The sequence below is a fragment of the Rhinopithecus bieti genome, unplaced genomic scaffold, assembly GCF_001698545.2.
Source record: "Rhinopithecus bieti isolate Rb0 unplaced genomic scaffold, ASM169854v2 scaffold_3858, whole genome shotgun sequence".
Classification (NCBI taxonomy): Eukaryota; Metazoa; Chordata; class Mammalia; order Primates; family Cercopithecidae; genus Rhinopithecus; species Rhinopithecus bieti.
Window position 1 is genome coordinate 1,532,618 of NW_016804227.1, and position 23,255 is coordinate 1,555,872.

Below are 23,255 nucleotides of genomic sequence, written 5' to 3' on the forward strand. Positions count from 1 at the left end.
GGGTAGATCACCTGAGGTCAGGTATTCGAGACCAGCCTGGCCAACATGGTGAAACCCCGTCTCTACTAAAAATAAAAAATTAACTGGGCATGGTGGTGCATGCCTGTAATCCCAGCTACTTGGAGGTTGAGGCTGGAGAACTGCTTGAACCTGGGAGGTGGAGGTTGCAGTGAGCAGAGATTGCACCACTGCACTCTAGCCGGGGTGACAGAGACTCCATCTCAAAAAAAAAAAAAAAAAAAAATATTGTCTCATGCCACACAGCTAATAAACAGCAGTGCTTAATTCATCCCCAAGACTGTTTACCACCAAACACTATATGACCCCTTAGTGCAGCCCTCATTTAACTAATGCAGTAAAGAACTGCCACCGCTAGGTGCCATTATAGGGTATTGACTTTCAAAGATTTTTGACCATGACCCAGTTATACTTTGTGTCACATATACATACATTCCTACATCCACGTGATAGAAACAAAAGTCTCACAAACAGTTCTTGTATTGACTGTGAGACAATAGAAGATGACTCTGACATTTTCTATTTTTTAATGCTAGTTGTAACTCACTAAATTGCTATAATGACCCATTGGTAGGTCTCTACCTTTATTTTGAAAGCCCTGTTCTAAGTGTCCTCTTTAGACATCTTGCAGTCTGCCATCAATTACAAAAAGTGCATTTGTTGAATGTTACTGACAGTCACATGGATCAATTACTACAGATCACCTTAATAATGTATTCCAAATTTGGTTTTGTTTTCTCACCTCTAGTTCTTGAGTACACTAATGGGATCTTTATCTTCAGAAAAGCTGCTAACATAAAACACAATGCCTTATCACTAACAAATCAAATTAGATATAATTTAAGCAGGTGTATGTGAGCAGGAAAAAAAACACATTAGAGCCACCTGAATGTAGATACGATCTATGATTTTGAGAGCATTCAGTTTTGTTCTAAAGATTAGTGACATAATCTTTACATTGTTATTTTTAAGGTATGTGTAGTTTTGTAATAGCAATACAATGCAGTTATGTATACTTCATTGTAAATAACCATTCTGGCCAAAAAAAGGCTTTCAATGACTTTAGACAAGTAAATGATTCCTGGTACAATGATATTTCTTTGGTATTTATGAAAAAGATGATGTTTTAACTGTGAGCACCCAATTCCTGGTGCTCCATTTAAGTATTTCAGATATTTCTAATAGGGTTGAACCTTGTTGTGAATAGCTAGTGAAATACTAACATGGAAGGCAATTTTATGAGCATTACTAAATTGAACACAAATTATCTGTTGCATAGACTACAAACAGCTATAGATAAAAAGTACAGCAAAATGATTTCACTAAATCAATATTTTATTCAGTGTCAAAGCATCGTAACTGAGTTGTATAAGTAATTTTGTCTGTAATTTTAGAAGTAACACTTGTAGAAAATATCAATTTTATTATCGGTTGTGCTACTAGAAATAATATTGAAGGAGTTAATTCTGAATTAATTTATTCATTTATGCAGTTATTTATATCCACTTAGGTACAAAACTTTTGTAAGAAAGATAACACTTTTATTGCATTATAATTTCATATTTTACAGGAGTCATAATGCAAACTCATAAGCATAAATATATACATGATGCTACCAAATGGCAATGTAACTACTAAGAGATTTAAAACATAAAACTAGAATTTAACAAGCAAAATACTTAATATGGCTTTTAATGGAAAATAACTGTTTAGAAATAATTTGTTATTGCCCAATTCTAGTCATTCCCCATCAAGTGAACATAAAATTATGATCTCCATTTAAAATGGTACATGTTATCTAAGCCAAAGTTACACATTTTGTAGCATGTATGTAGTATGAATTGTGGACTTCCTTAAATATACATACATATATACATATATATACAGATATACAGTACACAGTTCTGTTTTAATACCCCTGAACATCTTGATTAAAACTATTACAATTTTTTCTATTATAAAACTACTTGAAAAGTTAGCATAACTTCTTGGTATTGAAGTTCAATCCTACGGAATTGAAAAAAAACAAAAACAAAATGTTGGTTATAAACACATTCTTTACAAAAAAAAATTGAATAGTGGTCCCGCACTCATAACTTATATTACAGTGAAAACATTTTATCCATTTAAAGGTATTTATATCTTGTTGTCCTTGGTTTCTGTGTGAAACAGAGGAAGTTAATAGTGAGAATATTGTAGGCAGGCCTATTTGTTAGGTTTGTCTAGGTGTTCACTTTTGTGTAAGTTCCAATTCTCTTCTTTTGAGTTGTTGTTGATTTCTATTTGCCTTGTATTACTGCTGCTGCTGCTTCTTTTGGTGTTCTGGGAACACAGGGTGACTTTACTTCTAGGAACAGGAAGAAAAGATTTAACTCTTGAAACACCCAACTCAGTCTTTGATTTACTGTTGCTGCATTCAGTAGTTTGATGGCTGCTGAGAGGACTGACCTCCTGTAAAAGACGAGAAACCACACAAGTTTATCACATTTGCCATTGTCACCAACTTCTCCTGTTATGAGCCCTACCCCTGCCTCCTCTTTGAGCAAATGCGCAGGAGTTTCTAAAACTATAGGTTCTCATGAAAAATCAAAAGAAAATGGAGAGAAGCTGAGTAATTAATTTCCTATAGACTTACTGCATGATTTTCATTAGTCCCTGTCTGATGTTACAAAATTCCTAAATACAGGAGGCAGTGACTCAAGTGCTAAGGCATCGCTCTCCTTACCAACAGAAACTTCACAAAATTACAGGCATGAGGAAATCACCAAATTGGAGTAGTCCAATTTGTAGGTAGCTCTACAAACTGTCACCTTGGGTAAGTTCCCTAACTTTTCTGCCTTCTACTTTCATGTCTTAAAAGTGAACTATTACTCAATAATCAAATAATCTGGGGACATATAGCAGAAAACATAAGAGAAACATCCTTCTCTAGCAGAGCCTACATTCATCTATGATTAGGTTGCTCAAGATCTTCCATACTTGGAAGCTGCCTGTATCTTCTTTCTCTAGTGTTTCAGAACTCCTGTGATTACCTGGTCAATGTCTCTTTTTGCCCATGAAGAATCTGAAAGCTGGAGAGGTAAGATGATTTGCCCACAGTGAACGGAGTGGTGAAGGTGGGACAAGACCTCAGGTCTCCCAACTTCCACTCAAGGTGTTTTCCCCTATATTGCATCAAATTCTGCAAACTAACAAACATGATATGACTCCTACTAAGTGAGCTACTCTGAAAGCCTCTGAAGGAGTTGACCTTGATAACTTCCCCTCTTCAAAGGTAATAATGGAGCCAACAGCAATATAACCATTAAAAGATTTAAAACAAAACTAAAGTTTAACAGGAAGAATCTGATTTCACCTGGCAGTTGCATTCTCCTGGGTATCGTCTTACATGACATTGGAATCACCTGGGGGAGCTTTAACAGTCATTGACTGGGCCCTATTACCAGAGATTCATATTTAATAGTTCTGGGGTATGGCACGGACACAGGATTTTAAAAAATCTTCTCTAATATGCGGCCAAAATTAAGAATCCCTAGCTTAACTCCTCAATATCATTTTCCTCCACTGACCAATTAAATCAGGGGTCCCCAACCCACAGGCTGTGGACCAGTCCATGGCCTGTTAAGAACTGGGCAGCACAGCAGGAGGTGAGCGGGGTGAGCCAGCATTACCACCTGAGCTCCGCCTCCTGCCAGATCAGCAGCATTAGATTCTCATAGGAGTGCAAACCCTCTTGTGAATTGTGCAAGTGAGGGATCTAGGTTGCCCAGTCCTTGAGAGAATCTTGATCTGAGGTGGAACAGTTTCATCCGGAAATCATACCTTTTAGCCAGGTCCATGGAAAAACTGTCTTCCAAGAAACCAGTCCCCGGGGCCAAAATGGCTGGGGACTGCTATCCTAAATGGTAGTATTTTTCTTAGCCCTCTATAAGTCACACATTGGTGATCTTTCCCTTCAGAGTATTTCAATCTCTAATTAAATACTTCCCAAAATTCTTTCTTTAGCCCTCATTTATCTCCTGCATTTCCACCCCACTAATTCACCTATATGTCTAGTCACACTTGAAATTCTAAAACTGTATTTATTGCATTTCCTCAATACTACTCATTTCTAAAGCCTTTCTGCTTGGTGATTCATTACTGGTTAATACTGCTTTCCCAGTGAATTTAGCAGGAAACCCTCAGTTATCTTTAGCAGCTGCCTCTCTCTCTCCTCATCAACCTAATCCAATGTTACCCACAAAATGGGCAGAGAATTATGGCTGTATCGGTGCAAATAGGAAGGTAAAGGATAAGTCCTCACTAACGGCACAGAACAAGTCCCAAACTTTTAACCATGTCACTGAAGTTCTTTTATAAAGTTTGGCTCCAATCCCCTTTAAATCCCATTTTTCCTTTATTTCCCTATTATTAATTCTTTAAAGCCCAACACAACATGTCCATTAAACTACTCCTACATCACTGAAGTGAAATCTCTTGGTGTCAGATTTCTAGACTCAGCTAATCATAAATGGAACAGCAATGTAACTCTAATATACACTTGGCTCAAGGTTTGGGAAAATATAAACACACTGAAACATCAAATATGTAATGGAGAATAAAGAGGGGACAAATCCGGGGTCCAGATCACCTGCATTTGCAGGGAAAGGAAAGAGAAGTCTAGACTGCAAGAAGCTAGCTTAGAAAGGCAAGAGCTTCCTGACATAACAAAAAACAGATGGGCTCTGTTTTAACTACATCTGAGGAAGGCTGGAAAAAGGCTGAGCTACATCTGGTGAGGGGACACATCCTAGTCCATCCTTGTCATCCTTGTCACCTCCATGTGTAGTTGATGGTATGTGAAGGGTGAACCTACTTAGTATGTTCTGCTTTTGTTTTGTAAGGATGCTTATGCTGTCAAGTTACCAGAAAGAAAATGAGAAGTTATATTGCTTGTCATGAGTTGGATGGTGATGGAGCCACAATTGTAAAAACAGTGCAGGTACCATGATCCAATCTCATTTATCCTAACAAGAAATTACTGTTAAGTCTGCAAAATGGGACTTAGTCATGGGCCAATTACAACTTGTAATTTGGTCTAACACACCAGCAAATTCAACACATACATAGTATTCGGAAAACATGAAATACGGCATTATAATAAGGATAACAGCTAGTTGCTATACAGAATCCGGTGGTGAGGGGAGTTGTTTAATTTTGCCATTATTGTCAAATCCAGAGTTAAAGCCATGGCCCAGAGGAAGGAAAGGAGACATACACTGTGTTCTAGTCTGTTTCTGTACCTGCAACATGATGGTGAGGGGAGTGTACCTTCATGGTCTGAGGCAGGAAATGTCCACATGAAATGAAGTACCACAGTGTGGTTTGGTCAGTCCCTGGAAGTGTGAGGCTAGGATGGAAGGAGGTAGGATGAGAACATGGAGAATCACGAGGGCTTTGTGTGAGCCATAGCAATTCAACGCCAGGAGTGCAAGAATAGAGCAAGTGGCCGATGCACAGCGTCCTGACTGAAAAGTACTCCTGACACCCTAGAAGTCAAGCCTAGGGAAGCAGCGGAGTTTAGGAACAGGAGAGTTATGAGTGTTTAATGCTTCCTGGGCCAAAACCCCCAGATTATCTGATTAAATGTATAACGTTGACTATCCATGTTGCTGTGCATGTTAAACTCAAAGAGAAACTAATTCGTATAGAAAGGCACTGACCTAAAGTAAGTTTTATTTAGCCTTAAAGAATTGGTAAATCAGAGCAATTCATTCAGTGAAATTCATTCAACACACAGCATCTACTAGAAGCTAAGAAGATGCTATAATTCCTCTAGGTGGGAAAGTAGGGGGCAGGAGGAAAAGAAAAACATGTAGGGAAGGTGGCACTGGGGGTGAGTCTTTAAAGAGGCACAGGACTGTGACAGGTGAAGAGAGAGGGTTCTATGGGGAGGAGTACAGAGGGGAGTAGTAAATTACATGTAAAAAAGGAACGTGTAAACAAGATACATGAAGGCAAATCAATCCCTCTAAAGATATATTTGGAAAACAAGAAATGGGTGGAAAATGAAGATGACTGATCAGGGCTATGTTTTAGAGTAGTGGGTGTCAACCCTGGCTGCATGTAAGACTCACCAAGGAGCTTTAAAAAACCCACTGTCCAGGCTTCCCCTCAGACCAGAGGATGGGGGGAGAAAAAAAACCTCAAGTGGATTTCATGCAACCAAAGATGTGAACTTGTCCTTTCAGAGGATTAGTTTGGATTTACATAAAAGGAAAACATTTATTAGCATTTGTTCTTCCTGTTGATTTAAATATGTTTTTAATTTAGAAGGCCGGCTAAATTAGTAAACCCAATTATGCTCCCTTACTGTTAGAGTAGTGAGGAGTTATATTGTGGCAAATAATAAAGGTAAGGTACTCATTTTTGTTTTCCAACAGATAATGATGGTTGCAGGGCCCCTCTCCAATGGAGGCATTGCCAGCCTTCTGGCCATGAAGGAGAAAATGATTTCAACTAACCCAGGGAGCTCTTACCTCGAAATGGAGATACTTTTTGGTAACAGAAGAAACTGGGCATCTAACCCAGAAATACCAGCTCAGTAGGAGAAAAGGCATGAGCCAGCCAAGGTTTCAGAAGGCTGCCAACAGTAAGTACCACTTTGCCCTCTGCTGGCAGTTTCTGAGAAAAACATCTTCTAGCTCTTAGGGGTGTCTTCAGTGGGCAAAGGGAGAGAAGACTAGGAGGCAGTGGTCCTGATCCCCACATCAAGCTGCACATTTAAACAATAACATAGGTTTTTTTTGGGGGGGGCATAGGAGCCCATATAGTGTAAAATGACTCGTTTTAAAAAAGATCTTTTAAATATAGTGTAAAAGGACTCGTTTTAAAAAAGATCTTTTAAACAAAGCTGCCCAGAACTTTGACTTTCGGTACTACTTTATTTGTGGACAGTACCTTATTGTAGCAATTCAATACGGTCACGTGACAAAGAAGTAGTGGTATGACCATGTTTCTCCATTAGACATTTAAAAAGCAGTCATTCTCTACCAGCCAACAATATTTTTACACAAGAAAGTGATCTGGGCTTATGGGGAAGGTGGCTCACTGTTCCTCTTGCTAAGATCCTTCCACTGACCATGTTCCACAAGGAATCCTAAATTCTTGGGTCCTAGAGACCGGCCTCCAGTCAAGCACAGCTCAGGGCAAGCTATAAATAAAGGGGGAAGGAGTTGAGGCTTTAAAGATGGCAAAGGAATGGGCCCTGGACAAAGTGTTTTCCAACCAGAATGCTCAGTGCTGACTCCAGGTCATCTTAGGTCATCCTCCAAATTTTGCTGGGCTTCTAAATTGTTCCCAATTGACCAAAAAAGGCAGACATTATGCTAGCGTGAGTGTGAAAGCCATCCTTTTCTTCACAGGACATCATGTTTAATATTTTGTATTAGAGCCCCAGCCATGCAAATTCCCACTCCCATACCTGCTCCCCCAATGCATGCAGCTCACACAGGTCCACATAGAATAGGCCACGATCAAAACCTAATGAAGCAGTGAGGGAGCAGGGCTGTGGGGCCCAGTGCTGCTAGGTGATCAGATAAGGCTTAATAACTTAATAGTCTCACCATGCTTACTTTATAATCCTGCTCTCTGCGCCACACCCTCCCACACACACACAGGTCTTTGTAAGCCACCTTGGGAGTAGATGAGAACAGGATGTGAATGGCAATCAATCAACATGGTTTGGTGAACAAACCATGTATTACAAAAGTCTGCATCCTCACAATGTAACTAATGAGTGAGTCGTTTCCTATTGTTTCTGCTCACCCAGGAATACCATGCTGTGCCAGCTCTTGCCATTTATTAACCAACTGATAATGGTGCAGTGCTGTAGTCATGGACTCTATTTCAAAAGGTTAAGGAAGTCTACTGGAATCCTGGTTCTTCTACTTGCCATTCAGATTTGTTTTTAAAGTATCATTGAAATGTAATGCATGTTATAGAAATTTTTTTGCAATGCATTAAGACCTTTATGTTATCACTCAGTGCTTTGCTTTGTTATAATTAACTCTAATTTTCTAAATTACAGGAAATCTTAAGAACAACCAAGATGACAGTTTTGTTACCATAGTACCCCCCTCATCCACAATTTTGTTTTCTGTGACTTCAGTTACCTGTGGTCTGGAAATACACAATTCATAAATTTTCAGGCCATTCTAAATAGCATGATGAAATCTTGCACCATCCTACTGTGTTCTGCCCAGGATGTGAATCAACTTATCCATTCTGTCTACATTACCCACCCACTGGCCACTTAGTAGCCCTCTAGGTTGTCGGATTGAAGGAATATAGAGTATATAAACTTTGGTTGGGGTTCAGGCATCACCTGATGAGGCAGAACTACTGTATTTCTAGTTTTGTAATATACAAATAAAAAAAAAATGGAGATATCAACAGACACCCAAATTTTGGAATCAAATAGAAGGGAAAAAAGTAATGCTTTTCTATGTCATTTTTTTCCAAGATACTCTATAAACACTCTTTCTAATCTTGATAAACTGATGAACAATTTTACCTTTATCCTATTTTTCAGTTCTTAGCTTTGGTTTTAAAAAAAACTCTATGATTCACACTGAAAGATGATTTGTGAAGTCAATTCCATAGCAATCATCCTTTGCTCACTTTGGGGAGAAAGGGACACTTACCTTTTGTGACACTGGCATTCTCAGATTATTAATAGTTGCTGAAAGTACAGGGTTGTTTCCAGAACTATCAAACATCCTTAAATCATCCCTGGAATCAGCAATCTGGAAAATACAGAATTTACCCAGTCATGTCTCCACAGTCACACTGTGCATACTCAAGGCACAGCTAAATGGTGGAGAAACCACAGCAGAAGTGTTACTCTTATCCTCCTCCCTGCCCCTCAAATCCTGAACTTGTTCACATGAAAGACTTGAAGTCTTCATGTAAAACTGACAGCAAATGCATGAGAAACATCCTCTAAGGAAAAGAACCCATATAAAAGTCAAGTCATTTTGCAAGTAAAGAAAGGATATAAAATTTGCAAGATTTTAATCATTACCTTTTTCAGTGGATATATGTTTTGCTTCCAACACAGTTAAATAAGATAGTAAATTCTACTTTGCTGTGGATATTATGACGATTCAAATAAAACACAGTTGAGTGTTTCAGGGGAAGCTGAAAAAGTTACAGTCACTCAAAAGGCATCCATCAAGGCAGCTCGGTGAAACCTGCTGCAGATACCAGAGTGCCAAAACAGGTGGAACTTGATGCTGTCCATGTTTTCTTTGAGATTTCAGGTCACTGGTTTCCATATTTGGCCTCAAATTTCACAGCTTAAAGATTATGATGATATGCATTATACAAGCTAATTCTTTTTCTCATTTGCAAAGAAAGCTGTTGCTTGGTCTATAACATAAGTCTGCTGTGATGCTTGTTATAATTTTCTTACTGATAGATGACTGATAGGCCAAAGTTAGGAATGTGGAAAGGAAAAAGATCTGAGGAAACTCAAATTTAGGCTTATATAAAAAGCTGCCCAGGCTGGGTGCAGAGGCTCATGCCCGTAATCCTAGTACTTTGGGAGGCTGAGGCGGCAGATCACCTGAGGTGAGGAGTTCAAGACCAGCCTGGCCAACATGGTGAAACCCCGTCTGTACTAAAAATCCAAAAATTAGCCAGGAGTTGTGGTGGGTGCCTGTAATCCCAGCTACTCGGGAGGCTGAGGCAGGGAGAACTGCTTGAACCCGGGGGGCGGAGCTTGCAGTGAGCCAAGATCCCACCACTGCACTCCAGCCTGGGCGACAAGAGCAAAACTCTGTCTCCCCGCCCCCCCCCCCCCAAAAAAAAAAAAAAAAAAAAAAAAAAGGCTGCCCAAATGAATTGATGTGACTTGTACTAATGCAATTAACACACAATTTTAACTTCAGGTCTTGGAGGAGTTTGGAAAAGTAGGCTTCACAAAGTAGAGCTCCTTTATTGTATAATTGATATTTCGGAAGAAATGGCCTTTCTAAGCAAGGTGAGGGATGGTTTGATTTGCAGCATTAACCATGCTATTCAATAAGGAATTTCTTTTAGGGAATTGTGGTCCCCCAAAAGTCTCCCAGCTATTGAGTAGAGCCATTCAGTGCCCCCCCCATTTATACTGCTCACCTTGCTGATATCAGACTCAGACTTGCTGGAGCACATGCTCTGAAGTTCCTTGACAAGATCTGCTTCGTCATCCGAACCCAGAGAGAGTCTCTGATCCAAATTCAACGTCAGTGACAGATCATTCTCTAAAGACCTAACGCAAAGTTCAGAAAAACGTTTTTCAAAGTGAGAACAATTCCCAATTTGGAAATCTAGACACTGTACATTTTTTGGGATTTGGTGTGGGGTAGGGAAAATGTTTTTAATATCCTTTAAAGCATTTCATAAATGTCATTTAATGCAACAACCCACTCCCATACCCTGAGAGACTGGAATACTAAGGTAAGAAATTTCTACAGGATTTTGATAACTCCTACTCAAATTCTTGAGAGGATAAAATTTTGTTTCACAAAGAACTTCACTTTGATGTACAATATTCCAGGCTCCCTACTATTGCTGTTTCTTCTGTCTCCCAGGCCAGATAGGATGCTAAACACTGGCATAGGGGACAGTGTGATAAAATGGGACAAACATGAATTTCAAACTTGGCTCTATTGCTAGCTGGCAATATGATCATGCACCAGGTTTTCTTAACACCTCAGTTCCTGGGTTCCCTTTTCTATAAATAACCCTTATGTGTACATCCTAAGGTTGCTGGAAAAATGATACAGGCTGTTGCATGTCATGGATCTAGCTGTGGTCCTGCCAGAAAATAGCATGCCATGCAGTTTCCTTCATCTCCCTTCTCTCTCTTCACCCTCCCCTCTTCTCTAATGCGGCAAACCAGTGGACATGATCCTAAATATTACCTGCCAAGTGACAGGGCACACAAACTGCCTAAACATTTCTATTCTATAATTATACAAATCATCCTTTATACCTCCATATTTGCAAGCTGAAATAGTCAATTTCTTAAATTATCACTATAAATATATAGCACGTGAAAATCACGCCTATAATCCCAGCACTTTGGGAGGTCTAGGCGGATGGATCACAAGGTCAGGAGTTTGAGAGCAGCCAGGCCAAGATGGTGAAACCCCCGACTCTACTAAAAATACAAAAAATTAGCCAGGCATGGTGGCAGGCCCCTGTTAATCTCAGCTACACAAGAGGCTGAGGCAGGAGAATCACTTGAACCTGGAGGTGGAGGTTGCTGTGAACCGAGATCACGCCACTACACTCTATCTAGCCTGGGCAAGAGAGCAAGATTCTGTCTCCAAAAAAAAGTCATGCTGTTTCTGGAAATCTGTGGAAAAGTCATCTAATGACTGTCTAAAAGTTCACAAATGCATAAACAGAATTTGATCAAATGAAACCTATAATATTTCTGACCTTATTCAACAAACTACAAGCAAAATAGTCTTTATATTGCATTATATTAATCTTAAGGAACAGTTTAGATGTCATCCAAAGATACCATTCATTAGATTTCAGTTTAATATCAGCATTTGAATGACATACATTATTTTAAAAGCACATTAACAGCATAATAGTCATACAAATAATTGAGAACATGGAACATTTAAAATAGTAATTGAAGTTACTTGATTTATCTTTGCTGTGAGTTAAATTTGAAAGGTGAGCTTACTTTTGTTTTGACAGAGAAGCATTCCTGTTATAATTCAGCTGTGATATAGTCTTGTTTTTTATACCTGTTAAAAAAGAGAACCATTTTCAATAGATCATTGTCCCTGTGCCTCTTGAACTCTGTATTTAAAAGAAACAGACTGTGGACTTTGCAGCACTTTCATACTGTTCTTGGATTAGTATCTACCATTTGAGATTTTCCCCAGGACAGAGGCTCTGGGCATAGCCTCCTGCACAGGCATTGTGGGAAAGTCAAGGAATAGCCAACTCCCTCAAGTACATTTTGGTGGAACTTGGTACTACTACCACTACCTAATGCTCAAGTCAAGAATCCTGAATCTCGCTTTTACGGATGGCCCTTCTCTCTAGTCAAGTCCCTGGTTCCTCAGGCCCTTGTTCTCGAAGGACCAAAAGAAGATTTAATACCTGCCTTTGGATGATGGTAATCACCCTTTCTCTACCTTTGTGTGCATTCTAACACTACTATGTAATCAAGTATAGTTTTTGACATGTGGCATTAGCCATGCACTTGTAGAAATTTAACTTTTAACAACTTTTGCATTATACAGAAAAGAAAATATGAACAGGGTACAAAAAGTCATGGAATTTAAAAAATGCTGAAAATCATATCAATGTTTTGTAAACTGCAGATTATGACATAGTTAAAAAAAAAAACAAAAAACAAAGAAAATAGCCTGTATTGATTGTGTATCAGTTATACAAACATACAAATGCAGAGGTTTGTGTGTACAGGTGATGGTATAAAATGTATTTCTCACTATGGGTTATGGTTAAAGTTTGAGAAACACTCTTATAAACCATTTTAGACTCAATGTTATGAATGCATTAAAACAGTTGCTTTTGAGTGAATTCTAAAAATATTAATATTGTCAACACAAATTTTTTGAAAATTAAATATATCCTCATTAAAAGATCAAAGAAAATCACTGTCAAGTTTCTTTACTCATACTTTTGTCATTATCATCCAAAGCACTGACTAGTGGCTTCTACTAATCACTACATAGTGCACAGCCTTAGGTTCTGCCTTAAAGGCCTGGGATCTGACATCAGGCCTTTCTGTTTTAGGTCAGAAAAGAAATGGGCTGTCTCTTTATCAAATTTTATGAGCTTCCATAGTGACCTGCATGTAAAGGGATTCCTGTGCTGGTTTTTTTTTTTTAAAAACAACCCAAGTCACTGGAACCATTGTAATAATCATATATACATTGGAATTATTAGAAAATTTACCATTATAAAATGATGAGAGGCATGTCAGTCATGATTTCTAACCCAACTACAGACTCATGAATTATATACTTTGTAAAATTAACTTTTAGAAATTTCCTTGTTGAAGTCTATGTAAACTCTTGTAGCGTAGTTTTATTCTGTCAAAGAAGCTCATGCTTCAAAGAAGATAACATTTGATATCAAATAATAGTTCAAAACAAATTACTAAAAATACAAACAATTTCAAATCTATTCATCTTTTTTCACATTTAACATAATATAGTTTTCTGAGCCAGCCTCTTCCATGATACTGCTTTAAATTCATATTCATTTTGATTGTCCACTCTAAAGCATATACAAACACTTATTAACTTAGCTCAAAAAGTTGGTCTTAAACATTATAGAGATTCTAATAAACTTAGAAATGACACAGTGAAGAGCCTCAATGGGTGTCCAGTTATCTGAGTACCCACAGATCACTGCATGTCTAACAAGATTAGGGTGGCATGGACTACAGAAAATCGCACTGGGCTTGCAAGAAACAATTATAGAACCACATATTTCCAGGAGAGGTGATTTGGAGCAGGTGTTCAAGGGTTTCTGAACCTGAGTTTTGTTCTCTGTAAATGGAGATCATTATCATTGTCTCAGAGCTTTCTTGCATACCGAAAGGACTAAGAGCAAATGAATGGTATAATCTTTGCTACAGAAAGTCACCGGGGGGTCTATACTAAATTGACGGGCTGGAGTCCAGTGATTCTTACTCCCTGAATCAAACACTCTGACAACTTTGGGAAGTAATGACAAGCTCTGAAGATGAAAACAGTATCTAGTATCAATATAAAATGCTTATCTTTTTAAAAGTATAAGAAAATTCATTTTATTCAGTAAATTTTCATTCACTTAAAAAAAGGGGTCAAAATTTGCTATCATGCACTTAGGGTAATGGGGGAGCCCTAGCATATATTGATAGGATTAAAAAACGTTAAATTGCTATTAAAATTAACAAAATACAAGCTTAAAAATAAAAATATAACTAAAAGCAACTTTTTTACGTTTTAAAATACAAGATTTTAAGCACCTCATTTAGAAACCCCACTGCTAAAAGGTGGCATAAAATTCCACAAAACAAATACTTTGAGAGGGGAGGCAAATGAATGACATAATCTGAAGTCCACGGTGCACATGAGGTGGAAATTTCCTTTCACTTTTATTCCAATTTGTATTTCTTTTGGGAAGGACATTTATAATTTATATAATGGCTGATTATCCTATTATCAATGCCAAAAGGAATAGGTCTAACACCAGAAGATACACACGTGTTACATCTTGTTAGAATGAAAGCTTACACACTTATTTTTCACGTGATGTCCCATCATATGAAATCTGTCCAATTTATTAGAATGCCTCAATGAAGGCAGGAATTATTTTTTTATTTTTATTTTTTTGAGACAGAGTCTTACTCTGTCACCCAGCCTGGAGTGCAGTGGCGTGATCTCGGCTCACTGCAACCTCTGTCTCACAGGTTCAAGCAATTCTCATGCCTCAGCCTCCTGAGTAGCTGGGATTACAGGCATGCACCACCAGGTCCAGCTAATTTTTGTATTTTTAGTAGAGACAGGGTTTTGCCCTCCTGACCTCAAGCTATCCACTCGCCTCGGCCTCTCAAATTTCTGGGATTACAGATGTGAGCCACCATGCTGGGCCAGGAATATGTTTTTTCACCACTCTATTTCCAGTGCCTAGACTAGAACCCGGCACATGGTACATGTCGTCCATGAGAAATAAATGTGTACACCTGATTCACCTGGAAAGGTCTTAAATGGGTATCAATATGTCTCTACACGTATTTTTTTTTCTTTTTTTGAGACGGAGTCTCGCTCTGTCGCCCGGGCTGGAGTGCAGTCGCCGGATCTCAGTTCACTGCAAGCTCCGCCTCCCGGGTTTACGCCATTCTCCTGCCTCAGCCTCCCGAGTAGCTGGGACTACAGGCGCCCGCCACCTCGCTCGGCTAGTTTTTTGTATTTTTTTTTTTTAGTAGAGACGGGGTTTCACCATGTTAGCCAGGATGGTCTCGATCTCCTGACCTCGTGATCCGCCCGTCTCGGCCTCCCAAAGTGCTGGGATTACAGGCTTGAGCCACCGCGCCCGGCCACGTATTTTTTTTTTTTAATGTAAGATTAACTTATGAGTGACATAGTAGTAGAGAAATATGCCAATGATTTTATTATGCAATAATGCAATGATTATACAAATTGTGAACACCAAGAGAAATTAATAAATGACCATTAACAACTTAAAGATTAATTTTGGAATTCTAGTTTGAAAGTGGTATTTTTCAGGTAGGGATCTCCTATATATTTTTGGAAATGTACCTACTATATAGTTTGTTTATTCCATGAGAATGTGCATTGAAATACTTAAACTTTGTTTTGCCAAATGCATAGTGATAAAAATGAAAGCATATTTGCTTTCAGACACTGGATTGGGAATGTCCACCTCCTTGTAGGCAGCATGCCTACCCCGGCCCCTTACCTTCGGTGCTTAGGTCTGGCTTATTCCAGGTGGGTAAAGAGAAGCGGCCAGACTTCCTGCGAGGACTGGTGTTCACCTTTCTCCAGGCACCACTCTCTCCTTTCTTTTTGTTACAACTGTTATAACCGGAAACTATGGATAAATGGAAACTTCCTCCTTTGAAATCAGCTGTATGCTGGTCTAGTTCTGAAACAACACAAATCACAGCAGGGATAATGCAGTTTCACTGATTAAAGCAAAATCCATTTCTATTTCTCAAAGATATGGACTGTTCAAAATCATGCACTTATTTAATATCCAAGCTGGGATTTTGTGAACCAGCACAAACTTTACTTGGAGATCTAGAATTCAAACATTAACCAGTAATTAAAATCACAGTTCTGGAACACTGCTATAAAATGTATACTTTTCTAATTACAAAGAGAAGATAGACAGCTCTCTAAAAACAACTTTTAAAAGGTATTTTATAAGGGTGTGAATTTCCTCTCCTCTGCAGAAACCCACATACCTGCTCTGGGGAGGGGACAGCCATGCAGTACAGCTTTATTTAGCAAGATGCTGAGAGCAGCTTTGACCACAGCCTGCTGTCCTTGGCTAGGGTGTCTTTTAGCAGTTGTCTGTCCAAAGCCAGGTTGTCTTTTCACAGAGGCTCTTGACAATATTGCTTCTTGAACTCTGGGCGCGATGACGCCATTCCACAGCTTAGACATCCACCTAGCAGGAGAGGGGCCGATTCATCCCTTAGGAGCAGGCTTCTCAATAATTATACACAATTCTACGAAAGGACAGTTTGAAGACTATGGGGAAAAAACGTTAAGTGTTTCTGTAGATATGCTACCTTTCCCAGGTAGTTTTCAAATAAGTGAAATTACCCAATACAAAAGTAGTTTGAATCTTTCTCAAAAATACAATGTATTTCAAATGAAACTGATTGTTTACATGTCTCTCTCAATGTAGAATCAATGCTTGAGTGCTGAGTGAATGAATGCGTGAATAAATACATGGAAAGGAAGGTAAATTTAAAGACTGAAGAAATCTGGAAAAAAGATTTCCTAAAAGTCCTTGTCTAAATAGCTTCAACTTCTTTGTTATACCTCCTTAATAAAGTACACATATATTGTATTTTAATATTTCTGAAATTGGGATCTTTTTTTTTTTTGAGACAGTCTCGCTCTGTCACCCAGACTGGAGTGCTGAAGCACAATCTCGGCTCACTGCAACCTCTGCCTCTTGGGTTCAAGCAATTCTCATGCCTCTGCCTTCCAAGTAGCTGGGATTACCCGCAAGTGCCACCACACCTGGCTAAGTTTTGTACTTTTAGTAGATATGGGGTTTCACCATGTTGGCTAGACTGGTCTCAAACTCCTGACCTCAAGTGATCTTCCTGCCTTGGCCTTCCAAAGTGCTGGGATTACAGGCGTGAGCCACTGCGCCCAGCCTGACATGTATTGTATAATCACTGGTAAATTAAATCTGCCTGTCCCAAGGCAAGGGCTCACTGTTGCGTGTGGGTGGGCTCAGTTCTATCGGGAGGATGGGGGTCAACCAGCTATTGCCTCAGTGGACTGTTTGCATTAATAGCCATAAACAGTGGGACTTCAGCCCAAATTTGCAGCACTCAAAGTTAAAACTAGATTATGCTTTGTTGCAGTATTGAAAAAACACTTACATGATTAAAGGCTATAGAAACAAAACCACATCTCCCAGGTCAGGAATGTTTCCAAAGCTATTAGACACTGCATGAATCTTTCAAGAACTGTCAAAAACTATGATCCATCAAGTTTCTCTCTGAATGTCTAGTGCTATGCAATCGGGGAAAAATAAAAGTACGATAGGGAACACAGATAAAATTCTGGTATTTTACAATATGAATCAAAATTATGCAGTTATTCCTAAAAGTGCTACAGTATAAATATAAGCTGTGGTTTGAAAAAAAAAAATCAACTCCTTAGCCATTGGTAGACAATTATCTGCGGCATTTCTGCACATCTGGTGTTAGTTTTTGCTCTGAACTATCTTTTCAGTCTTGGAAGACAGAGATAAAGGTCTCCTTCAGGAGCAGAGGGCAGAATTGTTTCCTGACCAGGATAATAAAAATAACATCTTCCAGGGCCAATGGTCGACAGAGTTGCAGCATCCCTCTTTAGAAGCCTTGGAGGGATGGGAAGTGGGGAGTTCCACAGCTGTGAGGCAAATCCAGCATCTACATGGGCCACTATGCATCACCCCATGGGACTTCAGGGGTAATGGGAACCTATGTAAAAGTGAAGCTCAGGCTGCCTGCTGTGTTGTGGATGATGAAGTCCTGTGTCCCTCACTCAGCATCCTCAACCATGGCAGGCTAATATAGTAGCTTGCAAATAGGGTAAAAATCTTGGAACCTCCACAGTTCTTGACAAAGACTATACTCCATATAGGAGAGGTCAAAATTGGTTCCTAAGAATCTTGAGACTCTGGATGTAAAAAAGACTAATTTAATTGACATAATAATGAAGAAAGTAGTAATTATATCAATAAGTTATATCAATAAGTGTATTTATTTTGTAGCAAAAATTTAAATGTACATTTAATATACTACTTCTTTCCCACCAATTAGCTGTTATAAAAATGGTGGTTTGTCTTACAACAGAGAAAATATACATATACTTTTTAGAGACAGGGTCTTGCTCTGTCACCCAGGCTGGAGTTCGGGGGCTTAATCAAAGCTCACTGCAGTCTTGACCTCCTGGGCTCAATTGATCCTCCTGCCTCAGCCTCCCAACTCAAGTAGCCAGGACTGCAGGTGCATGCCACTATGCCTGGCTAATTTTTTTTCAAGTGATGCTCCCCTCTCAACTTCCCAAAGCAATGGGATTATAGGCATCAACCACCACACCCAGCTGAGAAGATACTATTTCAATCTCCTGCTTTCCAAGACAGGCTTCTGCCTATGACACCAGAAACTACAGAATCAAATCTGCTTGCTGGTCACAGAACCATGACTAAACTGGATGGTAACAAATTTTTTCTCCTTTCAATTTTCTCCTGATTTTCTGTTTCATTAACCTTATTGTATATATGTCTGTTCTCATAAGCTGCTTCAAAGGAAAACACAGTAAGTACTGAACATGGGTCTCAATAAAGGGAGAAGCTTTTCAATTCATTAACAGAATGCAGGTTTTTTGGAGGGTGTGCATACAATACTTGATGAAACTTCTTATGTGGGACCTCACTTAGGAGACTCTGCATAGTAAGCCAAGCATAACTTGGATGAGAGTTTTCTAATAGAGGAAAAACCTAGCTCTCAGCAAAAATGCAGCTGCCCTAGGGGAAGCACCCCGTAGACAAGCTGTGGCCATCCTCTGGAAGAGCAGAGAGCACTGGCACTCTGTATCAGTGACAGGAGGTGGCACAAGGCAGCCTGGTCAGCATCCTTACCCTCAAACATCTGAATTGGCCATGTCTCCATTATAAGCAGAAAACTAACGAAAAATGGCACTTACTTCACTGTCACTTGGGCATGTCCAGGAACTACAGGACAAGACAGGAAATATTTTGGTCCAAGAAGTGCTTCAGGTGTGCCCAAGCGGGCCAGGCAGGAGTTAAGCTGACGCCAGACGGACAGAGCCCAGTCGACAATCTTGCACACAGGATCGCAGGGTGAGGGCACCTGACCTTTGAACTAGAGAGACAGGGAGGTAAAACCCAGGGGCTTGGTTTAGAACATTTTGTTTTTAAAAGCCCAAAATTAAAAATATAAAGCTTTAAATCAAAATTGAAAACGAGTTGAATTTTATGTAACTTTACTTGGGATGGCTGAATGAGGGATAATAACACACATTATAGTTGTGCAAACATGTTAGTGTGATAAGCATTTTTCTCCTTTAATTCTCACCATGAGCTTGAGTTAGGCATTTTTACCCCATTTTACATATCAGGAGCCTAAGGCAGGAAGAAAAAATAACTTGCCCAAGGTCCTACAGGTAACAGTGACAAAGTCAGGGCTGGAGTCTATTTATATTTTTATTAAGGCATAATTGACAAAAATTATATATATATGGTGTATATTATGATGTCTTATGTATGTATACATTGTGAAATTATTCAAATAAGCTGATTAACATGTCCATTTCTTCACACACTTATTTTTTATGGTGAGAGCATTTAAGATCTACTCTCAGCAATCTGCAAGTATACGTTAACTACATAGGGTTTATCTTTAATAGAAAAATAGGATACGGCATCTTGCTGAAATAATAAAGGAATCATTTATCACGTTTAAAATAAATCCAGTAATCACTATTAAGCTAAAGAACTTCCTCTTCTTCCTCAGGCTTAACATTTCTGAAGCTCTCTATTCAAGCTTCACTTTCTATGGTCAGCCAGGGCTGGAAGAACAGGCTTAGCTTTGTGGGCAGCTGACAGAGGGAGACGGGCCTCGCCAGCTGCCTCATCAAGACCGCATGTAGAGGAAGGCAGAAGGAGGGCAGAGCTCGCATTGGAACTCGGTCCCCAGGGAAACGTTACTTTTTCTGGGAAGGCCGAATTATTCTCTTAATGACTATTTAATAAACTGCTTCTAAAGCTCAGACTGTTAGATATCGTAACAGAATCACATTTCACAGTTGCTAAAGGCAGAATGTAATCTGTCCTTCCTAAGGACCTGAACAAACAGGTGGGCACCCCTTCTCTCCAAAGTGCAGATGTTGTTTATATGAAATTTCTCCTTTTGCAAGTTGGTTGTATTATGGGAAAAGTGGTTACTGGACAGTACATTAAAAACTGGTGTTTCATTAAAAGGACTATCCAATAAACACACTTTCTAGTAACTACATGTTTTCATTTCCTTCCCTAGAGATATATTCCTTCAGCGTTAATGGATACTTTTGTGTACAGGTGTGTATGCCTACTATGTATTCTATGCCTATTTGTTATTGCTGCTAAGGAGGAAAAGTCCATGTTAGTTAGTATACTCATGAAATACAGAGGACACAAAAGAAAAGGTGTGAAAAGCCAATGACGAGCAAGTGATCAGTTCTGGTGTGGTTTCATGGAGTGGAGGAAGCCACCTGCCTTTTTTTTTTTTTTTCTTTTGAATTTTACCAGCTGGAAAAAGGAGGAAATTGAGCCAGGCCCTTTATCTCTCAGATCTCTTCCAGACTGGCAGTCTTGAAGTACAGACACACACAAGCTGCTATGGTAATTCGAAAGAAGAACTGACTAAATACAGCATGGTCAGGAAAGACAAATAGATGAGGTGGGACTTCAGCCGGGTCTCCCACAGGATGTCTGGGACACGGGATTGGTGAGGGGAGGTGGGAAGAGTGTCCCAAATACGGAAGAGGGAAGGAACTGTGCAGGAGGAGCAGTCAAAATGGGTGCTGATGTTTGCAGATAACAAAAGGGATGAATAAATGACAGACTTCTACAAGTAAACAGTCTATGTAACTGTTACTAATTCAAGGTGCTGGATCTGATCCCCCACCTAGCAAGTCCCCTGAACAAATGACTTCACAGCCACATAGTTGTCCTTGAGTTTTCCCACATGCCAACCCCCTCCTCCCTAGGCCTGAGATGTGTTGCAAGTGCTGCTCCTTCTGCCCAGACCCCCTGCCTCCCTATTCTCAGCAAACTCTTCTTCCTTTAGATAACAAATTAGCGTGACCTGCAGATCCTCCAATGTGACCACAGATAGAGAGGCCTCCACTCCAAATTCCTAAAATAAGTGATCTTCCCACTTCCGCCCGAGTTTCTATAGTGGTACTTTACCTGTTTCTTTCACAGCACGTATTAGCCACCTGTTTAATTAGCATGATTTGAGTGTTGTACCCATGAAGTCGGACAGAATCAGAACAGGGAACACAGAGTTTAATCTGATGTCATTTATCAGATTTGTGGCCCTGCCACTCAAGAAGAGACAAGGCTTAAATAGTTGAATCCAGTCCAGTGGTGAAATAGCATGGGTAGAGGTTACAGATTCAAATACAAGCTGAGAACTAGGTAATATGTAAACTGAATCTACCCCACTTGGAAGGCATGGCCTTAGATACTTGCACACAGTGACTATTGGCGGGACTCTACTGATTATTTTCCTGTTACCGAGGAAAGCCTAAGGCCAGATCACAAGTCCTCAACAAGCCTGGCCAATACACAGACTTGGCCAGCCAAGAAAATAACCCTGAATTTTCATGGAAAGAGAACCCAGGTTTCTTGAGATGGAAAAAACTGGGGGGCGTGGGGGTAGGAGGTATATTATTATCTTCATTAATATTCAGAATTAAATATAATCAAACATGTTATGGGTTAGGATGAGAGAATCATATATTGGGTGTTTTTAAATACTTGAAATGTTTACAGGAATCTCATATATTAGAATAGCTTCATGTCCAGTTTAAAATGGTAACTGAGTTACTGATTTAGGGTTGTGATCTTAAGAAGGGGTAAGAGAATTTTATTAAGTTTATGTAAATGGTACAAGAATTAAGAGAACATTTGAGCCACTGGATTTATAAATTTCATTTTCTGGTTTTATAAGAGTTAAGTACTTGGGAAGATTTTTCAGACAGTAGAAATTTTTATAAAGAGAAATAAAATATATTCAAGTTTTAAAGACCAAACTATTTAAAGAAATGTAATTAAGCTATGAGTTCCTTCAAAGGTGATTGTTAAATTTTGCTACATTTATACATAGAAAGATAAAGCTTATACAATTAACTTAAAAGCCTGAGGGAAAGCCGGGTATTTGGATGTACAACCCTAACACACTGAATACATTTTTTAAAATAGCACTTGAATAATGCCTCCTGAATAAAAACTGTCCTCCAAGGTCCCAGTTCCTACAAAGATCATTTCTTTGTGAAGGTCTGTCTTTCCACGAGAACACTAGCTCTCTGAGGGTGAGAGGAGCCTCATCTTGTCCCACAGTCCCCAGGCCAGGGGCAAATGTTTACGGAATAACCAGCTAACACTGTTCTGATGCACTTATCACACTGTGTTTTGATGATCAGTTTGCATGGCTGTACGTCCTTTCAATCTTAGTACTGGATCTTCCTTGGTGTGCCACAAAGTGAGGATTTAGAAAACACGATGACTGACCCACAGGAAGAACAGGCTGAGAAGTTCTAAGTCTGGATGACTGATAACAAAAAAGAAAGTCGGCGGGGGAAGCCCGGAGTTAGGTTTGGGGACAGGACATGTTGAGTTTGTTATGTGTGCAGTGTCAGATGGACTGCATTATATAGATCTGTAGCTGATTACATGAACTGAACACAAAATAGAGGGGTACGCAGACAAAGGAGAAAGCTGGATGAATTTTAAAGCATGAATTCTAGAAGAAACATTATTTACATGTATATATAGTACCTCACCAGGTATTACAAATAGTTAAGTGTTAATGAGAATGACATGAAATATTTCACATTCTGGGTAAGTGACAAGATGCTGTATCTAGATTTGTAGTTCACCTGGTATTAATGGTAATGAAAAACAATTTTATTTTACTAAAAGTAAGTTGTCAGATAAAATGCTAATGTCACCAAAATGTACAGAGCTCTTTCAGCATAAATACGTTTTTCCAAAATTTCAAATTTGCACATTTTAAATAACACCATATAACGCACATGACCTAGAGGGAGTAATTCTTTTAGAATTATATTTTATAAAATCAAATCCCTTTTGGTGGTATGGAAGGTTCACACAAAAATAAATATTTATTTACTTTTAGGAGAAATATCCCTTGATTAGAAACCAGGCACAGAAACTGACTTTGTATT

The 23,255-nt window shown here is 39.1% G+C and overlaps 1 protein-coding gene across 3 annotated transcripts in view; it reads right to left on the minus strand.

Moving 5' to 3' along the window:
* Positions 1-1,332: 1,332 nt before the first annotated feature.
* CTTNBP2 (cortactin binding protein 2) overlaps positions 1,333-23,255 on the minus strand; it is a 174,412-nt gene continuing 152,489 nt past the window's right edge. For 2 of the 3 annotated variants that reach the window (XM_017867354.1, XM_017867355.1), the window contains exons 17-23: positions 18,987-19,165; positions 16,013-16,218; positions 15,505-15,690; positions 11,744-11,807; positions 10,177-10,309; positions 8,703-8,804; positions 1,333-2,469 (exon numbers count right to left, since the gene is read on the minus strand). In XM_017867354.1, coding sequence (XP_017722843.1) covers positions 2,224-2,469; positions 8,703-8,804; positions 10,177-10,309; positions 11,744-11,807; positions 15,505-15,690; positions 16,013-16,218; positions 18,987-19,165 — 1,116 coding nt within the window. In that variant the 3' untranslated portion in view covers positions 1,333-2,223. The remainder of the gene's footprint in view (positions 2,470-8,702; positions 8,805-10,176; positions 10,310-11,743; positions 11,808-15,504; positions 15,691-16,012; positions 16,219-18,986; positions 19,166-23,255) is intronic. The other variant, XR_001884549.1, reaches the window with a different exon arrangement.